Source organism: Ptychodera flava, unplaced genomic scaffold (assembly GCF_041260155.1).
Source record: "Ptychodera flava strain L36383 unplaced genomic scaffold, AS_Pfla_20210202 Scaffold_28__1_contigs__length_4768798_pilon, whole genome shotgun sequence".
In the NCBI taxonomy this organism is placed as follows: Eukaryota; Metazoa; Hemichordata; class Enteropneusta; family Ptychoderidae; genus Ptychodera; species Ptychodera flava.
Genome location: NW_027248350.1, coordinates 3740208 through 3766007, shown reverse-complemented (window position 1 = coordinate 3766007; position 25800 = coordinate 3740208). Strand labels below are relative to the sequence as shown.

Sequence of the window (25800 nt, the reverse complement as noted above, 5' to 3'; positions counted from 1 at the left end):
GCAAGGCTTTTGACTCTGTAAACCACAATCTGTTGCTATATAGACTATGCTCCGAGGGTGTTCGGGGTAAAATGTTCAACATTTTAAAGTCGATATATCATAGGCTCAAATCCTGTGTAAAATCTCAACAAGGGAGAACAGACTACTTTCATTGTTCTGTTGGCGTGCGACAGGGATGTATGTTAAGTCCCTTTTTGTTTTCACTTTTCATAAATGAATTGAATACCATGTTAGAAAATGCGGGTCATGGGGGTATACAACTGACACAAGATTTGTATGATTTGTTTTCATTACTGTATGCTGACGATGTAACAATATTTAGTGATACCCCAGTTGGATTACAAAGATTACTACGAGTTTTAGAGTCCTTTTGCACTAAGTGGAAAATGAATGTGAACCTAAACAAGTCACAAGTCATTGTTTTTAGGCGAGGGGGCGTTCTGAAAAAGAGCGAAAAATGGTTTTTAATGGACAACAAATGAAAACTGTAACTTATTACAAATACCTTGGTCTAATGATTTCAAGTCGAAATGTATGGAGTAAGGCTGTACTTACCTCAGCAGATCAAGCTAGAAAAGCTATGGGTTGTATTCTCCGTATGGTCAGAAATACTCGTCCTTTACCATTTCGTGAATACTTTAAGCTATTTGATTCAATGGTTTTACCAGTATTGACATATGGGCTGAAATCTGGGGGTATCGCATGTATAGTGTTACCGAACAAAAGTGAATTAATGGTCATGACCATTCATTTTCGCCATGGTTTCATCTAATTTGTTTAAAACCAGGGTCGAATATATGCATGGTCGCCCATTCATTCAGGATCTTTCAACATCTCAAACAATATAAGCAGTATCTTGTATCAGACAAAATTCATGAAAAAATGGCCGACTTTGTCCCTTTAAGGGAAACAGTCGTTGAACTGCGTCTGTGCGAGTTTTTTGGTGTCAGTGTACGTGTATTTCGTGCGCGATATGTAAATGCACGTCATCATCATCGTAGTTGCAACATTTAAATATACAAAGTAGATTGTGACAGACATGTGTAAACTTTCATCAGTCACCATCACACATTGGTCAGTAATTACTCAGTAAGTAGCTTACTGTATATTTTAATGGATGTTTATTGGAAGTTTTAAAAACCTACTCTAATGGTACAAGCATTGCTTAAATGTCAACTTACTTCTTGCTTCTTTCAAAACTGAACTTTTTGATCGAGCACTTTAAACTGTGAAACAAATCAAAAGATACACTTCATTTTGATTCATCTCCACTTTATGTTGATGATATCTAAAGTCCAGTGTTGGATATAAACACCTCAATCCTTTACAGTTCGTGATGGATTGGGGTTTTGTGCTGAAACATTTTCCATCGGACAAAATGATTTATAAACCAGAGGCATTTATATTTAATAAATGAAGGAAAAATGTGCACCTCAGATTGGCTCTAAGCGGACAATCATTTTCTAACAAATGCACCGGACATTACAGAGTATTAGGCCATGGTTTTTGTTTGTCATGCTGATTTCTAATTAACACTTTGAGTGCTGTAATTTTTCCCACCAAACTTTTTCTGCCAAATATAAATTTGACCAATTGTTTATGAATTTTTCTGGCATTTTTTGATAATTTTGGCCCAAATTGACATCATATTTCATTGGCTAGTTTTTATCAAAATTTTGGCAAAAAGTCTGAGAAAAATGGACTTGGGTATATTTTATAAAGGCGTGAAAAATTGACGTTGGCACTCAAAGGGTTAAGCATGGCTCCACCCATAACCCCCCCCCCCACACACACACACACATGCCTACAGAACATATCACTGGACAATTGCACTGGTACCCTGGTGCTCCCCCTGTCTCTCCATCACTCAGAAAAAAGAAGACACCAAATGTGGTCACTATGTTTTATTGGTTACTCACGGAAAAAATACCTACATCGTAAGAATTACAGGGGGCTGAATCATAAAAGGCTGAAGATTTCAAAAGCTTTTAAAACTACAATATCAACATAACACTTGATTGGAAGAAAAAAATATATGACATTGGTAGAAAATGGAGGTCAACACAAAACAGTAAATAATTGTACAAAAAACATATCAAGTAAAATTCATCCTGAATATCATTTGCACCAATGGAATTCATAATTTCTTGCCTTTTTATAATGCGAAAAGATAAGCAATGGGGGAATGAAGGCCGCCGGAAGAGGCCGTGTGTATCATATGTGTGCCTGCCCTCCTAAATGCTGGTACCTGGGCATGTGTAGCTCTGTATACGAATATACAGGCATCAGCAGAGGTTTTCACACATGGCTGGGTATGGCATAATGGGAGGGGGGGCACAAAGAGTTTTGCGGTGACACTCCCCCCCTCTCTTACAAGTTGCGCTGTCCCTGATTTGCTCCGGAATAACCTGGCAACTTGTAGCACAGGAGGGACCTGAAGGGTGTGTGAAAAGCAAACAGAAGCCAAAGGGAGGACACGGCTATCCCTTGAAAAGTACAAACAAAGGAACATCACCACCACCACGTTTTGTCTAATTTTTAGTAAAGTCAAACTAAAATAATTCCTTATTACATGAAAGACCTATGTTTTCCATCACACCATGTTGCAATGGCAACAAGTATACACTAAATTCTAAATAATTCACAGAAATATTAAAATCTTCAATTTATGAACAGATCTTGTTTATACTTACTTTTTCAGGAGGCCACACAGGCAAAAAAAAATCAGCACTTTTATTTTTCACTCTGAACTTGCTTGATAGTATTTATATTACATGGCATTTCAACATGGTATGAAATCACAGCAAACTTACAAAATGACACAAGCCAAGACACTGATGAACTGCACAGAAGGTAACGAGTAAAACCACCCAAAGTTGTGAGGCAGGCTTGATTTTTTCCCCCCTGTATGGCCACCTACATCTAGAGAAATCAGTGTTAATGTTATACAATGTACATTAGAAAGTGAACTTTTGTGAATAGTACACACGAGTAAAACTTGCACACATCCATGACAGGTTTTTCTTTAATGTCTTATTTGCAATATTGCTTGGAATTTCTTTCATTGCAGTGTCGTGAATTCTACAGTTTAGCTCGTTTTTTTTTTTAATTTTCCTCTTTTTTCCTTGCATATGCAAAACTTTCTACAACATTTTCTTTCTGACAGGAACCAAAAAAAAGTTAATTTCCTTTTAAAAGCAATCATGATGTACAACTTGAAGGGTACAAATTACATATTTACATCATCCATAAAAGAGCCCCATACATCTGATTTGGCGCATTGAATGACAAACCTCTAATATTTGCTGACACCGGTTGGCTGGGTCCAACCGTGTAAAACAATGGGTTCATTGAAAAGTTTAGCAATCATTGGGGAAAGAAATGGGAATCTCCATAAATTTGCCTAATCTTGAAAGTCAAAACGGAAAAGCGGATATTATACGGTCCTGGACAAAGTATTTTTTTTTTGGCACTGGAGGTATTTAGTGCTTTGGGCATCAAAAAACAAAACAAAAAAGAAACCTGACAAATCACCCCGTCACAGAGGAGCAATTATTGGATGTTTCCTGTCTGGACAAAATTAGCATAGCATAAATTTCCAACCAGAGAGTGATAGAGCGAGTACTGCAAATCTAAAATTCTCCAAGCATTGAACAGGCAAATAAACAGGATGAAATCATCTACGAAAAGCTACAACATCACAGCTGTATTATCGATAAACACATTAAAAATGCACTCAGGGCATACAAAAACAAAAAGAACAGTCAGTGCAGAAAGCGTAGAATTATTCACTTCGTTTTTTTTTACAGTGCTTTAAGATTTATTTTGCTTTCATTGTACAGCTCTTTAGTGCAGTGAGGTACACACGTTGGCTGATAATACGCTACATAGTGCATCACCCTGTATGTTGAAACTCTCTCCCCTACAATACTAGTCTTAATTTGTTGATGGCCTATGCCAGCTGAACTGTTAAGAATGTTGTATCTTAACAGTTTCTTATAAAATGCCCAGTTTCTAGTATGAGGAGAGAATGTGCCTGTTGAGGGAGGGGGGGGGGGGTAGGGAGGAGACGAGAAGAAAGGAAAATGTTTAACTGTCACTGTTGACGCTTGTGACAGCCAGAGACAGCCAATGACATGTGACGATCACTGAAAGATATACATACAAGATCAGAATGCATTTTTCTCTTGAAGTACCTCCTCTCACATCCCCTCTCCTCCATATATGACACAGACAGACTGTTGCTATCGTAATGCTACTAACCTCATATAATGTATTGACGCAAAGAAATTGATACATCAAGGAAATGCCAACAACAATACAACAATTGCTACAAATCAACATTTAAATACTTTCCAAGTCTCTTTGTGTTTCACTCTTTTTCTTTTATATTTTCACAGATTTTTCTTTTTTTTCCCCATTTTTTTAGTAACTTATGTCATATGTTAAATAAGAAAATGATAAAATTTGTCTGATTAGACAAAGGCTACATAGGACTACATTGCATATGATGTAAAATTTACCACTCAAGAAAAAAGCATACTCCTCTACCAATCCATGGTTTCCACCCCTGTATTCTCAGTAAAATGGTATGTTCCGGTATAGGCACATGATGATGCTGGCCACCTGCACTTAGAATACAGGGAGAAAAGCACTGAAATGTGGCGATGATCGACAATCAAAGAATTAACCATTTGTTTTTAGTCATAAAAAGTAAAGGAAAGGGGGCCCCAAAGTGTCGCTTCATGTGCACACCTGTTGCAGAGACATCAGTACCTAGCACCTCCTACATGTTGAAATGGTATAGTCCGTCAGCGTCAGCTTGCTTTTCTGCGTTGATATCTGTTCGTTGCTTTCTCTGCTGCTCGGATAAACGAATCCCGCCCTCGCTGTGCACTTTTAGTAATATGTCTCTCTTTCTACAAAGCCTCCTGGGTTGTGTCTAAGGATGTATCTGCGACACTCATCATAGATGAAGATGACTAGACTGAACGGCAATGGAACCAGCCACCACAGGAATCTAAAAGAGTTATGGGAATAAACAAACAAGCAAATAAATAAATAAATATCTATCTATCTATCTCAGGCTGTGAGCTTAGTGAATGTTCTCATCTTCTGAGGAAGTTTACATTGTGAATTTGTATATTTTATTATTACTTCACAATGTTGTGAAAAAGTGCGGCTATCTGCAGATTACGAAGGGAAATGTTTGAATGATAAGCCCAGCTAGTATAATTTATGATAAAATCGACATTCAGCCAGTTGGCCAATAGAAATTGGAAAGGGCTAAAAGGCACAAGTTTGTTTAAAGGTATACGGTCACCTGTTCCAATTTTGCCACAGTTTACCATGGAAAGAGAAAATCTAACCAATCACAGATTTTAAGCGGGTGGCTGCTTTTTAAAAACAGCACCCTCACATGGGCATTTTGAATATCAAGGAACGCCCCTTTGGGCATATTGAGATTACAGGTGACTGTATACCTTTAAGAGCTTTATCTCAGAACAACTGAATTATCTTGATAGCAATTCTGAAGGAAAACAAAGGACTAACACAACCATGTAACTAGTCACTGCAAACGAGAACTTATTCAAGAAACTGGGATGTAAGACTGACGCTCTACACGCATATGTCCTTATATCATTAGCTCAAGCAAATTAGTTTCTTTGGAAAACAAAAGACTACAATCACCCAAATCAAACCTGATTCTAAGGAATTGAGAAACGTGCCCTATAAACAACTGATGTTTAAAGGCACTGTTCGCGATCCCTGGGATCGCCTTTGTTCTAGTCTGTAAGAGGATTATGGAGGTGTGACAGCGTTTTGTTTTCCACTGAAATTGTAATCTGGTGGGTAAATTTTCTGATGAGACAACCTGGTGCCAAGCAATGCCTGTAAGGGCCAGCACAGCTGCAACTTTTGATGATTTTTTTCACTATTTTTGGTTTTGCATGTCAATTGCAAGTTCTTGTGCTACTCCCAAAAGCATGCTGACACACATACGGTTTCGCTGATCAACATAGCGTCTACATATGTACAATGCACTGTTATTGTTTAAACCAGAATTCACTTGTCAACAATAACAATGCAGTTCACACGTATGCAGGCCGAGTTGAAAAGCTGAATACTGTGTACCTCAACATGCTTCGGGGAGTAAGAACAAGAAACTGTAGTTGACATTACAGAACAAAAACTGAAAAAAATCATCAAAAGTTTCAGCTAGTGAGCCCTTTAAGGTAAAGGGCGACGAATTCGGACGCGCACACGCTTTAGAACATTTCTGCGCAGATTTAACTCCAGCCTGCCGCAAATGGATTATTTTGTAGCATGTATTTAACATCACCTGTCATTGTTGAAATTGCGCTTTAACCTAATTTTTTGACCCAGTCTCTGAGAAATACATGTGACCTTTAACCTTGTCATATTTTGATCCCCTAGGAAGCTGGTTTTTATTCAATATGAGCGCAAAATTAACATTTCTCTCCCATTTACATGGCGCATATTACCCATTCACCTGGAGATATTGTAAAAAGTAGCGTGGTGACACCCTTTTATTAAAAGTGTAAACTAAATGGTATTATGTCAGGATTTTATTCGTAAAGTTTGGTCAAAATGACACCATTCAAAGCGACAGGAAGAAAGTTCGAAAATTATGTAGTGATATAATTTTGATATCGTCATTTTGTAATCGATACTTATGTTAAATTTCTTTACAAACATCATGAAAACTATACATTCGATAGATATGGATCTTAATTCTTGGTATTTATTAAAATTAACCCATTTGCTAAGCGTTTTATAATTGCTTTCTTTAGTTTAAGTGATTTATATCATTTTTATTTATTTCTATCGACGCCATTTTAATGTCCGTTTCCATGGAAACGAGCATGGTGACCCCCATTTTTTATTTCATTTTTGCACTTGCACAACTTCCAAGAATATTTGTGCAAAGTTTCAAGAAAATGACACAACAACCTAATTTTGACGTAATTCGTAGTACTTCACCTTAACGTGCAGAAGAAAAGTAACCCTGACTTACTTGAGTGGGTACATACGGAGAGCCACGTCCATACCAGGACAGTAGGAGAGGAAGGCTGCCAGCGCAGTCTCAAAGAACAGACCAAAGTTCAACATGTGATTCTTCATGCCCTGGTGGATGATGGAATTCCTACGAGTCTTACAGATGATGACGTCGGCCCACTGCACGATGACAATACTCATAAAGAAAGCAGTGTGGCAGGTGTATTCAAGGATCTTACGCTGGTCATAGGTCTGTAAGAAAGAGGCAGAAGGGTGAGAAAGATGAAGTGAGAAGAGTTATTTCCCACCTACTATCCATAATTGCTGATAGTGTTACGTGTAAAAGTAGTCTGTCTGTCTGTACATTTGCATGTTCCCATCTATGAGCACACTGAGAGCTGGGTACCTAATTTGCATGCATAATGAGGATTTTGCTTTAAACCAACATGCACACCCAGCGCTCACAAGTGACAGTTGGTCGGTTTTCTCCGTAGTGGGAAAATACAGATTTTCGTTCAAGCGCTCCATAGATTTTCAAGTTGTCCGTTCTATGCGTTCCTAACAAGTGTTATCATAGTCTGGAGGGGAAAAAAATCAACTTCTGTGGAGTAGTTCCCCGATGTTATTTTTGACCGCGGCCAGTGCAAGGTCCCGTTAAAAATTGCATCGTTTTCATTAACAAGTCTTTGACAACCCCAATTGGGTATTTTCTCCAAGACCAGACCTGCATTACTTTGTGTAAAAAATTATTTTTGGTGTTCAAGGTCTAGTTACTGAAAAATCGCCGGCGAAACTGTGCTCTAAATCTGACTTCGCCACTCCCTATTCACACTTAGATGGCCACCAGTTTACACGCACGTATATACTGACCGTGGACGTACCACTTCAGTTACAGGGTACGTGGCTATCTGTACGTAATGTCCCTCCATGCACAGTATCACGTGTGTCTGTGCAGCGTCTGTGGCTTCGCCGACACATATGCACCGTGTAGTTATTTATACCGCAAAACAACATCCGGGTTTACACGTCACTTTTAATTGACAATTAACCCAAACAATTTCAAAAGAAATGTATACAGAATCTTTATACATGAGATAATAAATAGTAAACTTCATGAAAGCATTAAACATCTATGAGCAGTGGTGTCATTCTGATCCTGGTAAACAAATCTCGAGTGTAGATTTGTCCTGAAAAAACACATCCTATTTATTTACTAAGAGGAGTTGTGCACGCACCACAAAAGTCTGATCTGAGAGTTCATTCAGTGCAGTTTTCATTTCCATGTGGTAGTCTTCAAGATTTCTAATTCTCAAAAGAAGATGGGTTACGACGGATGACTTACCCAGTTGGAGCCGTAGGCATCTTCAAGATTCTGCAGAGACCTATTATCCCAGTCAGCTCGTATTCCGAAAATGAACCAGGGCAAGAATCCGTTCTCAGCCAGGATGATGAAATAGGTGAAGAAACCACCGCTGGCCTGCATCATACCAATCTGGCCGTAGGACATACTGATCAGACGCTGGTTCACCAGCTTGTCTCCTTTGGGGTCACGGGGTTTGCGCTTCATGATGTCACTTTCTGCCTCCTCGTAAGCCAGGGAGATAGCAGGAACCTAGACCGGTGACAAAATATGTCAGTCAGAAACAACAATGTCAAATTCCCGTAGATTTCAAGGACTTTCAAAAACATTTTCAGCAATTTTAAAGGACTCCTCCACAATACCATTTTCCAGGTAACATTTTTTATTACTGTCATTTTTCATCTAGTTTTTACAATTAACTTTCCACGACTTTATTTCATTTCAGGGATTTTCCATGAGGCTTTAAAATCTAAGGACTTTCTTGAAGAACACCGACCCTGACAATGCGCTTGTCAAAATCCGATGACAGTTAAATAAAGGAGCTCCTCATCTAACCTGTTCTCCCCAATTCCCTGGATACAGGCCCACAATCACCATTGATAGCAATGGTTTGAGGGCTAAACCACGAGGTTGTGGACGGGTTAAGTGGGTTTGTATGGAAAAAGGTAATACTTCTTATATAAATACGCTCTGGCTTCAAAATGGATTGTGGATAAAATCAAGTGACTGTATTTTGCAGACAGAATCAAAACAAATTGGGAAATACATCAAAAGTTACAGGTAATGAGCTTTGTGAGAATTGAAACCATTACTTGTAAGTAGACTGCGCCTCCGGAACAGATATTTGGACCCTCAAACTTTTACAATTCTTTTCTGATGGACCACTTGTGGGGGTTCATTTTAAAGCTCTGGGTGTAAGAAAACTTTTAACTGGCTTAGTTTTTCAAAATTCGAAAATTTTATTTTTTCTCCATAGAGTTAACACAGGGATGGCGGCCATTTTGAATTTTAAATATCAGTAAATCTTGTGTTATCTGTTTCTCTAGTGACAAAATTTGCACGGTGACCCCCGATTTTTATTTTTTTATTTTGAAAGAGCTTTGTTGAAAGCTTACCTTGAGGAAAGTTTGAGCAAAAGTTTAAGTCTTTCACTTTCGAGGCGCATACTACCTTAAAACAAGAGAATGTTGGGCATTCCCAGATCAGATCACAAATAATGTACCAATAAATGCAGGAGGTACTGTTTATCTGGATTCAGGTTTCTTCTGCTCAGTGTTCAGTTTTACTTTGTTATTTTGCTATTTTTTGGAGTCAGCAAAAAGTGGAATTGAGCTAAATCTATATGTATTTGGTACGGCATGTTATACCTGGTTTAGTCAAGTAAACATTATGTGTACATTATCTCTGTTTCCAGGAGCCTAAAAATCTTCACGTCTTTATAGGACACGTTATAGTGCCTCACCGGTTGACCTGATTGTGACACATGAACTCGGCAGGATTAGAGGGGATAGATACACTTGACTTAGTATTTGAACTCACCAAGTCAGTACCCAGATCAATACAGAGGATGGTGACAGTACCCAGGGGTAGAGGCACATCGGCAATGATAAACACCAAGAATGGAGTGATCTCAGGGATGTTACTGGTCAGTGTGTAGGCAATAGACTTCTTCAAGTTGTCAAAGATCAAACGTCCTGGAGAAGGAAAGAAAAAGCAAAAATGCTTCAATCTATTGATCCCCAAAATCCCTGTGAACTGATCCGCAATCACCACTGATAACACTTGGTCTGGGCCAAACAGGGGCAGTGAGTGGGTTGTGTCTAGAAACAGATAGGCAGTTCCGAAAGGGTAGGGAGTCTCGTTCCGAGCAGAACACAAGTGCTGAATTTAGTTCTCATCACAGTGACAGTGTCAATGTGTGTAAAAAACAGATTGAAACACAGAAGACAGAGACACATAAATCACTATTTCTCTAATGAATTTACATTACACGTGATGTATCAAGCAATGGGCCTGAGACAATATCATCAATTCTGAAGCATACAAAGCCAACACTGAGCAATGGCAGATATAAGCATTATTGTAGGCTTGTGACATTTTGAGAGGGACCCCTACGAGAACCCTATTATTTTCTCCATTGGGACTGAATCAAGTGTTCTTTCAAGCGGCGTACATTACAGCTTAACCCTTTGAGCGCCAAAGTCAATTTATGTTGCTTTTATAAAATATACCGCAGTCAATTTTTTTTAAGATTTTTGCCAAAATTTTGATAAAAAAATGTAGCCGATGAAATGTGATGTCCATTTTGTTCAAAATTATCGACAAAATTATAGGAAAATTCATAAAAAATGGTAAAATGTTGCACTAAAATTTTGGTGGGAAAAATTACGGCTCTCAAAGTGTTAAACAACTTACAAACATGATCTGATTCTATCTGCTGTTGAATACTGCAAACAAAATGTAGCAATTTTATTTTTGAACTGACTAACACTAAATCATCTTGGACGAAAAGATACTTCATTCTGATGATTTATCGACTGAGTGCAATTTCTGAAGACAGAGTCGGTAATTTCATTATAATGTGAACAAATCTGAAGGTAAGACACCATTTACAAATCAAGAATTTTTGTTTAACTTTTTACGCAAAAGACATTGTTGACCATGAGAAGCATCAAGTTCCTTAAAAAAAAATGTTGAACATTTTCATGATGATTTTTGATCAAATCTGCATGAGGTTGTCACTAGACATGTACAGAGAACAAATCTGAAAACATTTTGACAAGAGTCTGTGAGAAGATAAAAGTGGGCAGATAACAAGAGATGCTTACAAAGGAAGAGACACACAACTTATCAAATTGAGAAGTTCCTTGTTTTTGACAGGGAGGCTAATTATCAAGGAATTTTTAGCAGACTTCTATGACCCAACTCACCTTCTTCAACACCTGTGACGATGGATGCAAAGTTATCGTCCAACAAAATCATGTCAGCTGCTTGTTTACTGACATCACTTCCAGCAATTCCCATGGCAACACCTAGACGTAACATAGTGTGAAATTGAGATGATTATCTTGTCTGCAACAATGACATTAACCCTTTGAGCACTAATTTTTTGCCCCAAAATATCAGGGCAACATTTTACCAACTTTTATGAATTTTTCTGTAATTTTTACCATGATTTTGGACTTAATGGACATCAATTTTTATGGGCTAAACTTTTTGACCAAAATTTTGGGAAAAATCAGAAAAAAATTGTCTACATCTGAAAGAAATTGTTGGCGTTATACTGTATAAAGGCAACAAAAACTGACTTTAGCACTCAAAGGATTAATAAAGCAGATTTGAGATTCATATTTCAAAATTTCCGTACTGACAGGCTACTCGTGAAACCCCTTTCTACATGACTGGATTTTTTTAGGAAACTCTGATCAATACTGGTATGCGGTTGGTAAGAAACCCACCATGATGGGTAAATTTGATAGACTGGGTTACACTTGCAGTGAAATTTCCACCCCTAAACATTCAGATGTGTCACAGTTACACCTCTGCAACCAGAAGATGACCACACTCACCAATATCAGCTTTCTTCAGGGCAGGGGAGTCGTTGACACCGTCCCCAGTGACAGCTACGATGGCGCCAGCTCTCTGGCAACCCTCGACAATGATCAGCTTCTGCTGGGGTGAGGTACGGGCAAATACAATCTCTGTGTGGTTTTGCAGGATGTCGTCCAGCTGCTCTCTGGTCATCTCCTTTAGCTCTGATCCGTGCACAACGCAAGCCTTGGCCTCTCTGCAATGTCAAAGGTCAAAGGTCAAAATTGACTTGCTCTTACTTTGGGATCAGTTGATGCCTGAACTTGGCTGTACTGTGAAACCGGCTCTTTATAAGTCTTGTGATTTTCTTGGTTTTTGAAGGTTATTTTTTTCCAACATTATGAAACCAGTTATTGTCCCAACAAACTTTTTGAACTCTACTTCTCATCAGTACAATTAGAATGAACATCAGACACCCTTGGCTCTTGCTACGGTGTATAATAACAGCATATACCATCAATTTTTTAGTTAAATTTTGCACCTTTCCTGTGGTGTATGAAGTATTTACGTAATTCACTTTAGATCACAGAGTTGTTTTTAATTCATTCAACATAGATCACAAAGTCTACTCAAGTGATTGCAATTACCTCCATCATTCTACATGTACCACAAATGTGTTCTATTCATTTGCATAAATTGTCCCATAAAAAATCAAGACGTCTGTGCAAGATTGGACCAGGCTCTAGGTTTGTGATAGTGTCTGTAGAATATCGCACAAGCACACATACACACACACACACACAGTTGTGCGTTTCCAACACAGAGCTAGCAGCCAAGCTATTGTCAACCACTCATGAAATTTACGCAGATATTGGGGTCAGCATGCTGACAGGCACACAGCATAGCAACTGTTCAGAGTCTGGGTCAGGAAGCATGTTTCACCCTTTCACCCATATCTCCCTCCCTAGGAGTCCAACTTCACCATAGAAAACAAAGGGATTGGTTCAAACCATGGTGGTGAAAGGGTTAATGTCTGGGTATAGAGGAGAACTAACCTTGGATCAACTTCAGACACTGGAACGTTTGTTCGAGCAGCGATGTCTTCCACGGTTTCATTTCCCTCTGAGATGATTCCTACACCTTTTGCAATGGCCTTGGCTGTGATTGGATGGTCACCAGTAACCATGATAACCTAGTTAAAACACGTAAAAGGCGACTCGCACTCAAATAATACAAATTTTTTTTTGTGCTAATGCAGTTTTGTCAATTGAAGATACAATTACGACTCATGGAAAGGATTTACAGAGTGGGAAATGCTTTCAATAACTTTTTCAGTGACCTTTATGCAGATGCTGGCATGTTTTGCCTCCTGCTGCTTTTTTTACGACATTTGTGCCTGACTGTATTGAGTCTGCAGTGCAAACATTCAAATCTTGGCAACAAGAAGTATACTGTCACACCTGGTTTTTTACAGCCTTTGGAAAACTGGATGTCTTCAAATTAAACAATGACACCATACAGCAAAATCAAAACACCAATCCTATGCTTATAAATTATTATCATCTGTAGTAATCATGGAAAGTAATTATGGTAAGTATATCGTAATTTTTTATGGTAATTTTGATTCACAATGTCTATCAAGAACTGTGTCTTCAACAGGTAAGTTGTCTCACCACTTTGAGTGAACTTAAGAATTTCGCAAATCACTTTTTGTGAATAGTATACACTGGTACAGGTAGGAAAGATTTTCAGTGAGACATTCTGTCACAGCTGTTACAATGGCTCATTGCTATCGCGCAGCTCGGTAATGATCGACAAATATTTCCTGATGAACTGCCACAGACTGCGTACCTTGATTCCGGCGCTACGGCACTTTCCGACAGCATCTGGGACAGCGGCACGGGGAGGATCAATCATGGCCATGAGACCGACAAAGCAGAGATCGTGGAGTGGGAAGTTGACTTCATCAGTGTCAAACTCAAAGCCGATGGGGAACTCGTCTTCTGGCAGGTAGAAGTGGCAGAAACCTAACACAGATAACACACAAAAAAAATATAAGTTATGTTGCTGTGACATGAAAATTATTTCAAACTAACACCATGGATTTTCCTTTGCTTTGCTGTACTTTGTCTTGATTTATAGTGGTTTGCGTTGAACTGTTGGCAGTATAGGGACTGGACATATTGTCAAAACTGAGGAGTTGAAAACTCTCTCAGTAGTGATTATGGTCTAATGGTACTATCAGTTGATCACAAAGAAATCAACTCTGTGAAAGTTGAAACATTGTCTAGAAGGAGGTCACATGTAGTCAAAACAACACCAGATTTGGTTGTAAGTTTTTCTCAAAAAATACCAACACAAAAGAACGTTATCAGCATCTTGATTCAACACATTTTCACTCTGACGTACTGTAGTTTATGGTACATGTGTACCTATGTGTTAAGAATTAGAGACAGCAAAATGGAACTGCATCGATTCCTTGGTTTGAGTTTTTGTTTTGTACCATTAAATGAGTTTACATGTCTAGGAACATGGGGTAATGTACTCATGGTTGCTAACCAAGCTACCCCTATTTCGATATGTCTGTGTCCAGACACTCCACTGAGAAGAATAGGACTGATCAAAGTAATGGAGGAGCCGTGGGGAGGGAGTCAGACATGAGAAATATCTGCCAGTCTGTTGAAGTCTCATAAAAATACCCTATAGCTGATGAGTACTTACCAAGGACACGTTCTCCAAGACCACCTAACTCAAGGTAAGCATTGTTGAAGGCTTCCTTGATTTCATCGTCCAATGGGATTTCCTTGCCGTGCATAAACACCGTGCTACAACGGTCCAAGATACGTTCTGGTGCACCCTTCATGACCAATAGGTGGCGCTTGTCTTCTTTGTCTGCGTTCTCATGAACTGATACCTGCAATGAAGGACATTTCAAATTTGTCAGAACACAAGATTGAGGGGGGGGGGGGGGGGAGTCATCATTGGAAACCCCATTCAGTATTTTTCAGGAGGTTTCTCTATCCACAGTGACATCAAGACAACTCTTCATGTTGGTACTACATTTTAATCATTTCACCACCTGTCTTGCCAAACAGGATTCTTGTGAACAATTCTTCAATTCTGTCTGGCGTAACTTCTCCTTACATGGTATATGTTTGTGGCTTCTGGCTGGCACAGGGTAAGTTCTCGTTGCCTGGTATTTTTTGCCATACTGACAAGCACAATGTAAGTTCTCCTCACCTGATATTTATTTGTGGCCCTTCTGACCAGCACAGAGTAAGTTCTCCTTACCTGATATTTATTTGTGGCCATTCTGACTTGCACAGAGTAAGTTCTCCTTACCTGATATTTATTTGTGGCCATTCTGACTTGCACAGAGTAAGTTCTCCTTACCTGATATTTATTTGTGGCCATTCTGACTTGCACAGAGTAAGTTCTCCTTACCTGATATTTATTTGTGGCCATTCTGACTAGCACAGAGTAAGTTCTCCTTACCTGATATTTATTTGTGGCCATTCTGACTTGCAAAGAGTAAGTTTCCTTACCTGATATTTATTTGTGGCCCTTCTGACCAGCACAGAGTAAGTTCTCCTTACCTGATATTTATTAGTGGCTGTTCTGACTAGCACAGAGTAAGTTCTCCTTACCTGATATTTATTTGTGGCCCTTCTGACTAGCACAGAGTAAGTTCTCCTTACCTGATATTTGTTTGTGGAGTTGAATGGGATCTCAGCCACCTTCTTGTAGCTCTGTCTCATCTCTTTAACACTGCCCACAGTGAGTTCAACACACTTCATCAGGGCAGATTCAGATGCATCACCAGTAGTTTCTCTGAGAAGAGTTTGTGTGAGACATTTCCAATTAGTGCATAGCAAGCATGTGATATCCTTTATTATATCATACCACTACACTGATGGCACTAACACTAACAGTGATTAGTGCATACCCAGTATATGATGTCGTTTGTTATGTCATATCAGTTCACTGAGGGCGCTAATACAGCTATCTGACATTACAATTTCTTGTTGTACTCCCCAAAGCATGTTGATATACACAGTATTCAGCTTGTCAACTCAGTCTGTATATGTAAACTGCATTTTTATCACCGACAAGTAAATTTCGGTCCGTAATAGGATTCAAATGAAAACAACCACATTGCATTTTACAAGTGTAGACATTTAGTGACAAAATAAATAGTTTGTGTTTCAAAAATTACCGGAGGGGAAGAATGACAAGCTGTAATTGCCATACAAAATAAAAATAGTGAAATAATCATGAAAGTTACTGACTCTTCAAAGTGGCCAAACTCAAAGACAAACGTCGAATCAAGGTCATTTACCTTTTGAGCAGTGGTATGCCATCTTGTCCGGCTTTGAACTCTGACCTGTTACACAGACCAGCAATGCGGGAGAGAGCTATCCAGGTGTCGGAGCTTCTGTCGTGTGCATTACCTGTTGGGAAGCAATGGCAAGGCATGTACGGCAATGAATATAAAGAAAAATATTGTACAGATGTTCCATTGAAACCTGAAAAACCTCTACGAAAGTTTAAAATCTCAGAAAAAAAGATGGACAGTTGACCTAAACAAACAATAGAAAGATTTGAGTGCATTCACTAGTAAGATTCAGCAGATTAATCATGAAAACTATATTTTTCGTTTCAATTTTGGTAATTTTTTTTCTAAAATGGCAAATAGGATGCCAGTTCTGAACTTCTACAAATTGAGGGGTGGCCATTTTTTTTCCTTGCACAAAATGAGCCCTACATTGAACTCTCTATGATTGAGGAAACAAAATTGTTGGTAACATACATTGTGTATAGAAGAAGTCACCTAGCCTTCCCGATTTTGGAAGAATTTAGAAAAATATATAATCACAATATACACTTATTTATTCTAGCATAGCAGTTATCTATACAGCAAGACGTCTTTCATATCCCTAGAGTGGGACTGCTCAGGATTGGAAAAGAGTGCTGTGGGAGTGACAGAGTTTGTGAGAGTCCCGTCACAAAAAATGAAGAAAAGAAACACCACGTTTTTCAGAAAGGTACCCAAGATACCAAAGAGTAGATAAGAGGACATTGCAATTTTTAATACATTGATAAATATGATAGGTAATGCAATGGCAATGATAATAAAGCCCATTTTCCCTTGCTTTTTTATTTAATTCAAAAATATACAGCTTTTATGTATGTGTGTGGCTTTCATGTCCTAATAAAAATGTTCTGAGACTTTCAAATAAAGTGACGCCAGTGTCAGGGCTGTGTATGTGTTGACGTATATTACCTACATAATAGTCTAACCCTACAGCCACATTGTACACTATACTGCTACAGACATGCCATGCAAAGGTGGGGGTGGGGTCTTGGCGTTTCTGTATTAGTCAGGACATTTCAATGCTCTTCATATCTGATGTCAAACTATGGAGCTGAGAACTGCCCTTAAAGAAATCCAAAGTGGTTCGTCTAGATTTTTACACCATATGACTGACTATGAAACATATCCTACACTACAAGCTAACTGACTGGAGTTCCTCAACTACACAACATGAGAAGTGCATAAGTGCCCGAGTTATATTTTTATATATATAGCATCTTCTACAAGATGATTTCACTTGCTATAAAGGATAACAAAAAAATCCACTGATTTTCTTTCACTTTAAGTAAAGTTTAAAACCCTCTTATCTGCTTTGTACAAACTAACTTACTTTCCTCAGCTTATCTACTGTTTGTGAGGACTGAAATTCCATTGCGGAAAAAGGCATTTTTAGAGTCTTGTTTTATGTGAAGATTGAGCTGGCATGTCGCTTTCACATGTAACGTTTCTGCTTCGTATCATAGCTTCACCTTGGAAGGCTACCTACCTATCTTTAGTACTTACCCCTGTTTGGGAATTGTGTGTACTTACGGTGTGCAGATAAGCCGTAACATAGAGAGCTACCAGCTCTACATCTACATACACTTTACATCACCAGCCCAGCATCTAAGCTTTGTCGCCTGCCATGCAACATGCCTAGAGGGGAAAAAACGGAACGCACTTACTTGTATAATTATTACCTGACTGATCTTCTGTAGTGTCGGCTTCAACGATGGCGTTGTCGTACCACATGTGGGCGACAGTCATACGGTTCTGGGTCAGGGTGCCGGTCTTGTCGGAGCAGATCGTGGATGTGCTGCCCAGGGTCTCGACGGCTTCCAAGTTCTTGACCAGACAGTTCTTGCTGGCCATACGCTTGGCGGTCAACGTCAGACACACCTACAAGGAGTGACCGTGGTAGATTAAAGTGTGTGTGGAAGACAACAGCTATTAAGTCACAAGGTAGATATTTGAAGAACATACATGGGGAGGTTCAATAACAGTGACACAAGTTACTACATTACAACCTTTAACCCTTTCACCACAATGGTTTGGTCCAATCCCATTGTTTTCAATGGCAAAGTTGGACCTCTACTGAGGGCAATAGGGGTCTAAGGGTCAAGGGACTTTTGTTTCCTGAATCTACCGTGGCAAATTATAGATGGATTATACCATAGTCTGGTGGTAAGTGGGTAAGGTTACTAACATTACATTCTTACTGAAAGAATGCAGTCAATTGCGCCTTCTGGAGACAATCATTGATTTCAATGGTGGATGGTCAGTATAAGTGCACTGCCGATATTGCAGTGCCACTGGCAATCCATGACACAACATAGCTGATATGAAACTTTTGCCATATTAGGTTATGCAAATTTGCCATTATCAAGAAACCTCCACAGAAACACTGTGAAAGTGTCTTTTTGGCAGTTAATACTCACAGTTACAGTAGCCAGTAAACCTTCAGGGACATTAGCCACAATGATACCAATCAGGAAAATGACAGCCTCCAGCCAGGAATAGCCAAGAATGAAAGCTAGGATGAAGAAAGTCACGCCAAGGAACACAGCCACCGATGTGATGATGTGAATGAAATGGGCAATTTCCTTGGCAATGGGTGTGTCTCCGACGTCCAGTCCGCTAGCCAAGTTGGCGATACGTCCCATCACAGTACGATCACCTGTCTGAATCACAATACCACGTCCAGTACCTGAAATAAAGTGGTGATCAAACAGTTACAGCCATGTGATACACTTCATATGTTATCTGCTGTGCACCTGGGTTTAGAATATTATCTGGCGCACACCTGGGTCTACAACAGAAGCTGACCAATCACAGATATTTTGCAAGACCACTGGCACACCTTGTTATCCGGTGATAATTTTGATATATATATATCCACTACGGTTGATATGGGGAGAACAATCAGTTTTCCCACATGATAAGCCACTTTCCAACGCATAAATATTTCATTATGTTTGATTGAAGCGGTTTCGCAAAATGTCACGGATATATCCATACATGATGCAACTTTTTTACAAAAATTTTTTGCTCATTCTATAGAATACTAATGACCCTGAACTTATTTCTGTATATGCCAGTGTTTGCTTCCTTGAAAAGGTAAGAATTACTGGGATTGCAATCAAAAACTGTAAACTTCCAAAATTGGTTCATAAGACTTACCTTCGACAGCGTTGGTTGAGAAGAAGCAGATATTTCTTGTTTCCAGAGGGTTATCGTTGGTGAATTCTGGTGACCTGGATTGGGGTTCCGATTCTCCAGTCAGTGAGGAATTGTCAACCTGGTAGGGGGAAAATCAACAACTCTAATAAACATTTGTAGATGAAACTTTGACAGTCTTAATCAGTGACAAAACAAATAAACCTGACTCCTCTTGATGTTTTACCAGTGATCCTGTGATGTTCAGACAGGTAATATAAAGTCTCATATCAGCAAATTGTCAGAGACTCTAGTCCACAGTGGTGTCATCCTTACATCGGATCAGATCTGGCAATGAAACCACACATTGACCTACCTTATCTTAGGTTTGAGAGTCAGTTTTACAGAACTGACCACCTCTGACAATTTCTAACAAATTTGGAGAAATTTTGAAGAGAGTCAGCTTTAGTTATGTACGGCTTGTCTGTTCAATTGTCCATCTAGCAAAATATACTTGGTTTCATAAAGACTTTTCAAACTTTGTCAAAAAAGCAAGAAAATGTAATTTTTTATGTGCCTGTATCCTTGGAAAATCATAAGCAAAAATTTAAGACTATATGGCTTGCAAAGATACTGTAGAAAAGTATGGGCTTCTTGAATGTGCCTTTCAAATGCACATTCTATCAGACTCTGTGCATTTGAAAGCTAACTACATTTTCTGGGCAATAGTGCACATTGTGTTCACATATGTATTTTATGTATGTACGAAGGTAGGTGGGTATGTATGTATGTATGTATGTATGTATGTATGTATGTACGTATGTATGTATTAATGGGTGAATGGTGGTCAATTAATGTATGAAGTTGAGTGCCGACTGTGTCCTGGCAAGTTCAATGACCCTACATGACCTTACATTCTGTTATTTCATTGGGAAGAGAGAATATGATTTACGGTGCAATGTGGACTCCGAAATTTTTCCGATATTGTTCCGGTCTACCAGTGGTGTGGGTGGGGGTTTGAAATTTTTTTCCCAGAGCAGAGGGACGGCAGCCATTTTAAATTTCAAATATCGGTAAATCTAGGGTAATTTGTCTCTCCAGTTCCAAACTTCGGTGACCTGATTTTCAATCTTGTATTGGTATGAGAATGGTTGAAAATTCCCTTTGGAGGTGAATTCAATCCCTATCACCCGCCAACCAAGCTCATTCAACTTTGTGCTGATTTGCTGTTACCACTGACTTTCACGCAAAGGCTAACATTTTCCTCCCAACTAAATGAAAAATCTTATGAAATACCCATCAAAAATACAAAGATGTAAGGTCATGTAAAGGTCATGAACATGACCTATTGACATGAACTCTGGCCTATGGTAATGTTTGCAATGAATGCCTTGTCTTCCATGTTGATATGCAAATTGGTTGTTTACAAATTACACAAAACAGCTGATAAACAACTCACATGAATGCTTATGTCGCATTGAAAACTTTAAATAGCATTTGACTTGTGAAAAAACAGTGACCAAACAAAATACAGTTGCTTTGTAGATAGACTGTCTTTAGTACCAGTATGACTGTCTTTGTGAGGAAAGGTACATATGGCATAATACAATAAATGGATTTTTGATATTTTTAAACTCATACTGTACAAACAAGATATGACAAATTCAATTGAATACAGCATCACACAATGAAAATAAACAATGTCGCTGTCTTTTATTTGCAAAACGTTGAAACACAAAACAAATGAACAATATTTACAAACACAGGTTGCACTGGAACGTAAACACAAACAAAGTGAAGTAACAAAAGCGCTGCTGAGGTATGCGGCTGTCGCGTTTGAGATGGTCGCAACTTGGGCTGTTGGCCTGATTCACTATACTCCATCAGGGTGTCCAAGCTAATTTCAATGCTCTGCTTGGCATTGACTACACTGCCTTTTTTCCACGCATGGCAACCGCATCTCAGACTGACATCTTGCCGACGCAGGACATCGGTTTCTGAATTTGTTGCTGCTTTATATTGTAATTGTTAGTTCAAAGTACAGATCAGGAGAGAATTATGAATCCCGAAAGCCAGTAAAGTTCAGAGATGTAGAAATATTTAGAAATCTCTCCAAAATGATGGAAGTAGTTAGTTTGAGGAAGGAGACAAAGTAGGTTGAGAAAAAGGAGGTTAAAAGTTTATCGTGGTCGGTGTTAGTTACATGCATTACAGTGAGATTGTTAGTCAGAGAACACAGCAACAGAGAGAAAAGTGTCTTCAAAAAGATATTAAGATTGTCTGGTATCGACCTGTGTTATTTCATTTTACAATACTTTTGCAAGAAATTGGACAGTTGCCATGTTATTTTTGACCAATGGCACAACAAAACTTGAAAAGCCAATTGTTTTCTCAGTTTTTCACTATTTTTTAACCTAAAATATATGCTGCTGACTTCAATATATGCTATGAACTTTCTTGTATACAAACTTTTTAAGAGACGACAAAATTTGAATGAGTATGAATACTTGAAGTTGACACATAAAAAGCATTGAATAGCTCCCTGTAGTGACAGACAAGAAACATGATGAAATTGAGGGACAATATGGCAGACAGAAAACCAAACTGCAGTATTACATTAGTACGTTCATCTTTCACCCCTACATTCCCAGCATCTGTGAAATGGTATAGTGCAATCCTTAAGATGTTGGAACATTCCATTAGTGATATGGTAGGTTATGGGAGAAGTGTAGGAGGGAGTGATGAGTAGTTAGCATGAGAAAGCAGCAGCAATGCTCATATTATTTGAGGTTTGCTCTTTGCATAGGCGTTGGTGAAGTCAGCCGATGGATTGGATGGCGCGATATCGGTGTCGTGACCACTCTACCTTCAAACTTCGGGCTTCGATGACTCGTATATCAGCGGGAACGCTGTCGCCACCTCGGATTTCGACGATGTCTCCGCGCACAAGGTAGTCGGCCTTCATAGACATCCACTCACTGTCGCGTAAGACTAGGGCTTCCTTTTAGGAGATGCAGGCGCAGGGCAAGAATGCCAAAGGGGGAAAAAAAAAAGAACACAGAAGAACACACGTTAATACAACATCTCTTGACATGCGTACATTAAGAACACGCCTCACCTTGAGACCACGGGCTTCGAGGACGCGAATGTCAGCAGGAACCCTGTCGCCACCTTTGACCTCTACAATGTCACCAACGACCACTTTTTCTGCGTTCATCGATGTAAACTCACCACCTCGGAGAACCAACGCTTCCTGGTTTTTAGGACATTTCCATCAATACATTAATTAATGACATTCATGATCGAAAAACGCAGCAATCTGTGAGTTGCTAAGATCCACGAGCCGTGAGACCCTATTCTGATTTCTGTGTTAGTAATTGACTCTTTTTACTGTGCTCTCAAGTTCATGACACAACAGATGCATTAAGGGTGCCCTAAACATCTGGACGATGTCGTTCCTGGTTGCATACAGTAAGTGGCAAGCTTTCAATTTTCTTTGAACTCGTTGTGCATTAAGAGTGAGCGACTCCAATTTTGTAATACTGATCCAGGAACTATCAATGACACCAAGTGTTCTTACGGGCGGAATCTCGGTAAATTTTTGCCCATGGTTCCCCAGTTGTCTTACCGAGTGTTTCACATGCTATATCAATGCAGTAACATCAGACAGGGACAGGATAAATAGTACTAGATTACCAGATTATGCACCTGTATTCCGAAACCTTAGCTAAAAACACTGAAACAAAGGGTCACACAACATTCTCAAGTTCGCAAGAGTAATAATTAAATTCTTTGTTATCTAAACCAGATTACAATTCTCATTTTTTTTTTGCATTACTGACAGATTCACTTGACCCGATACTGGTTTGCCAGGATGCTATTTTCCAGTTATTGACACCCAGGATAAGGATTTGCTCACTCTCACTGTTTACCCTCCTCCTGCCAGACAGTATCACTTCTCTGCTGAGTCAGTAAAAAAGCAGAATTGAGCCAAATCTGTAAGTATTTTCATCTACTTGCTATGGTCTGTTGTAGCAGGTTTGGTCAGTAAAAATCATATTTACAGTAAATAGGTGTTCAGGGGCACTCCAAAATTCATGTTATTGTTAAAATGCAACATATGGGACTTGATATGCCTCACTGGTTTTAACAAACTTGACCTGATGGTGGCACATGAACTTGGCAGGAGAAGGGATGACTTATATGCGAGTCCTAAATATGCTTTTACTGATAACAGATGCAACCAGGCTAGATTTATTCACTGTCATCTCTGATGAAAGCAAAATTATGAGAGAGAGAGAGAGAGAGAGAGAGAGAGAGAGAGAGAGAGAGAGAGAGAGAGAGAGAGAGAGAGAGAGAGAGAGAGAGAGAGATGTGTGCAGTATGTAGGGTTACCTGTGGAACCATGTCTTTGAAACTGTCCATTATCCTTGAGCTTTTGGCTTCTTGATAATATGAGAAACAGCCAGTAATAATAACTACAGATGCCAATACTACACCCAGATAAAGCTGCAAAAAACGAAGAAAAAAATAAAAAGATCATGAGGAATTGAGATGCAATGGCATTTACAAAACATGGTTTAGCGAAATGCACCTGACAGGTGCCAAGAACTGTAATGAGAAAGTCTGATGAAAATAAACTGTTGATGTTTACAAAACAAAACAGGACAGGACTTTCCCATTACAGAGCTAGAATTGTCAATTTTGCTTCAATACAATGGGCATAGATGTCAAATTCAAACGCGGCTTGTGCAGTCTGACCAGAAATCTGTCATTCTGTGACTACCATGACTGGCTTTTCATCTTCTTTGTAAGGAGTTGTAGCTTACCCTTTGTACATCAGACCTGTACTAGATAGAATGCACCAAACCGTATATATTTGACTCTGAAATCGCGGTTGAATAGTTTGAGATCAAGAGTGAAGCCAATGCTTCCACGACACAACCCTCCAGAATCCAAAGTCTCAGACCCATCTCAAACATAGAGCGGATGTGCTCGTAAGGGATGGTGTGGAACTCATTGGCACTACGCTAGGTAGTCTGCAAGAAGCCGACACAGTGCTGTGCCATACACTCATTGAATTAGAATGACTTAATGCTCCCTAGTTCAGAGAACATGAGTGTCAGTGTTGAACGTTCGACCTAAGAAAGTGAACGTTGAGCAGGCCATTGAAATGCAACTTCTCTACACACATAAGTGCATGGTCAAATATTAAGTGTTGGTTCTCAAGTAATGTTTAAAAAAATTCAACCATTCGCGTGCTGAAATTTTTCCCACCTAAATTTGAGTGCCACATTTTACCAATTTTTATGAATTTTTCTGCAATTGTTTTAATAATTTTGGCCAAAAGGGACATCACTTTTTATTGGCTACAGTTTTTTTTTATCAAATTGTTTGGAAAAATCTGCAAACATGAAAAATTGTCAGCCTATTTAACAAAGGCAACAATTAAAATTGGCACTGAATGGGTTATATAAACTTGGTCAGCAGGGCAATAAACAGGAATGCTTTTATCCAGGATACCGTCATCAATACTTACATTATCATTTGGAGGCTCCTCTTCGGTTCCTGCTTGAATACTATAGGCCAAGAAACACAGAATTGCACCAATCCAAAGAAGCGTGGAAAAACCACCGAATAAATTTTTACAAAATTTGATCCATTCAGGTGTCTTTTTAGGGGGTGTCAGGGCGTTTGGTCCATCTCGTGCTAGCTTCTCCTTGGCTTGAGCTGCTGTGAGACCCTGGAAAGACAAGATGCATGATATCCAGAATTCAGAGATGTCCAGCACTCTGTTCCATCATTTACAAACCATTAACAGGTTTTTTACCGCAAGATGATCCGTTTTCTCCTGAGCGGTTATCGGACACACAAAATGCCACGTTGCATTCACATGGAAGGCATGACAACTCTTCAATCCTGTGCATGAAACTTTGTCTCACACATTTCATTTGATCCGCCCTCCATTCCACGCCAAACAATATGCTATACACCAAATGCTCACTTTGAAATATCAAAATTAACACTAACAGTTGATTTCGTAGTAATTTTGGAGATGTAAAGGGCATGAAAAAACACATTCTCACCCCCCAAAAAGAGCAACTGGAGCAAAAGATCATGGTGATTACACTGTTTTGCAAAGCTGATCGTTCAAGTTATCAAGTGGGGCGGGGGTTGGGATTCAACAGTTTGAGGGATGCACCGAAAAGTTTTTAGAGTTTATAACGGTGCTTGCCTGTTCCATCTCATGATAACACAGCAATTTCTGATCCTGTGACGTTCAGACAGGTTATATAAAGTCTCATATCAGCAAATTGTCAGAGACTCTAGTCCACAGTGGTGTCATCCTTACATCGGATCAGATCTGGCAATGTTTTCA

The 25800-nt window shown here is 39.1% G+C and overlaps 1 protein-coding gene across 2 annotated transcripts in view; it reads right to left on the bottom strand.

Moving 5' to 3' along the window:
- Positions 1-1889: 1889 nt before the first annotated feature.
- LOC139127059 (sodium/potassium-transporting ATPase subunit alpha-3-like) overlaps positions 1890-25800 on the bottom strand; it is a 59161-nt gene continuing 35250 nt past the window's right edge. The window contains exons 4-20 of one of the 2 annotated variants that reach the window (XM_070692981.1): positions 24961-25164; positions 23817-23930; positions 22540-22674; positions 19446-19563; positions 18704-18972; positions 17951-18164; positions 16251-16362; positions 15610-15742; positions 14633-14825; positions 13763-13938; positions 12967-13103; positions 11950-12167; positions 11311-11412; positions 9920-10074; positions 8363-8632; positions 7040-7272; positions 1890-5020 (exon numbers count right to left, since the gene is read on the bottom strand). In XM_070692981.1, the coding sequence (XP_070549082.1) occupies positions 4900-5020; positions 7040-7272; positions 8363-8632; positions 9920-10074; positions 11311-11412; positions 11950-12167; positions 12967-13103; positions 13763-13938; positions 14633-14825; positions 15610-15742; positions 16251-16362; positions 17951-18164; positions 18704-18972; positions 19446-19563; positions 22540-22674; positions 23817-23930; positions 24961-25164 (2904 nt within the window). In that variant the 3' untranslated portion in view covers positions 1890-4899. The remainder of the gene's footprint in view (positions 5021-7039; positions 7273-8362; positions 8633-9919; positions 10075-11310; positions 11413-11949; positions 12168-12966; positions 13104-13762; positions 13939-14632; positions 14826-15609; positions 15743-16250; positions 16363-17950; positions 18165-18703; positions 18973-19445; positions 19564-22539; positions 22675-23816; positions 23931-24960; positions 25165-25800) is intronic. The other variant, XM_070692982.1, reaches the window with a different exon arrangement.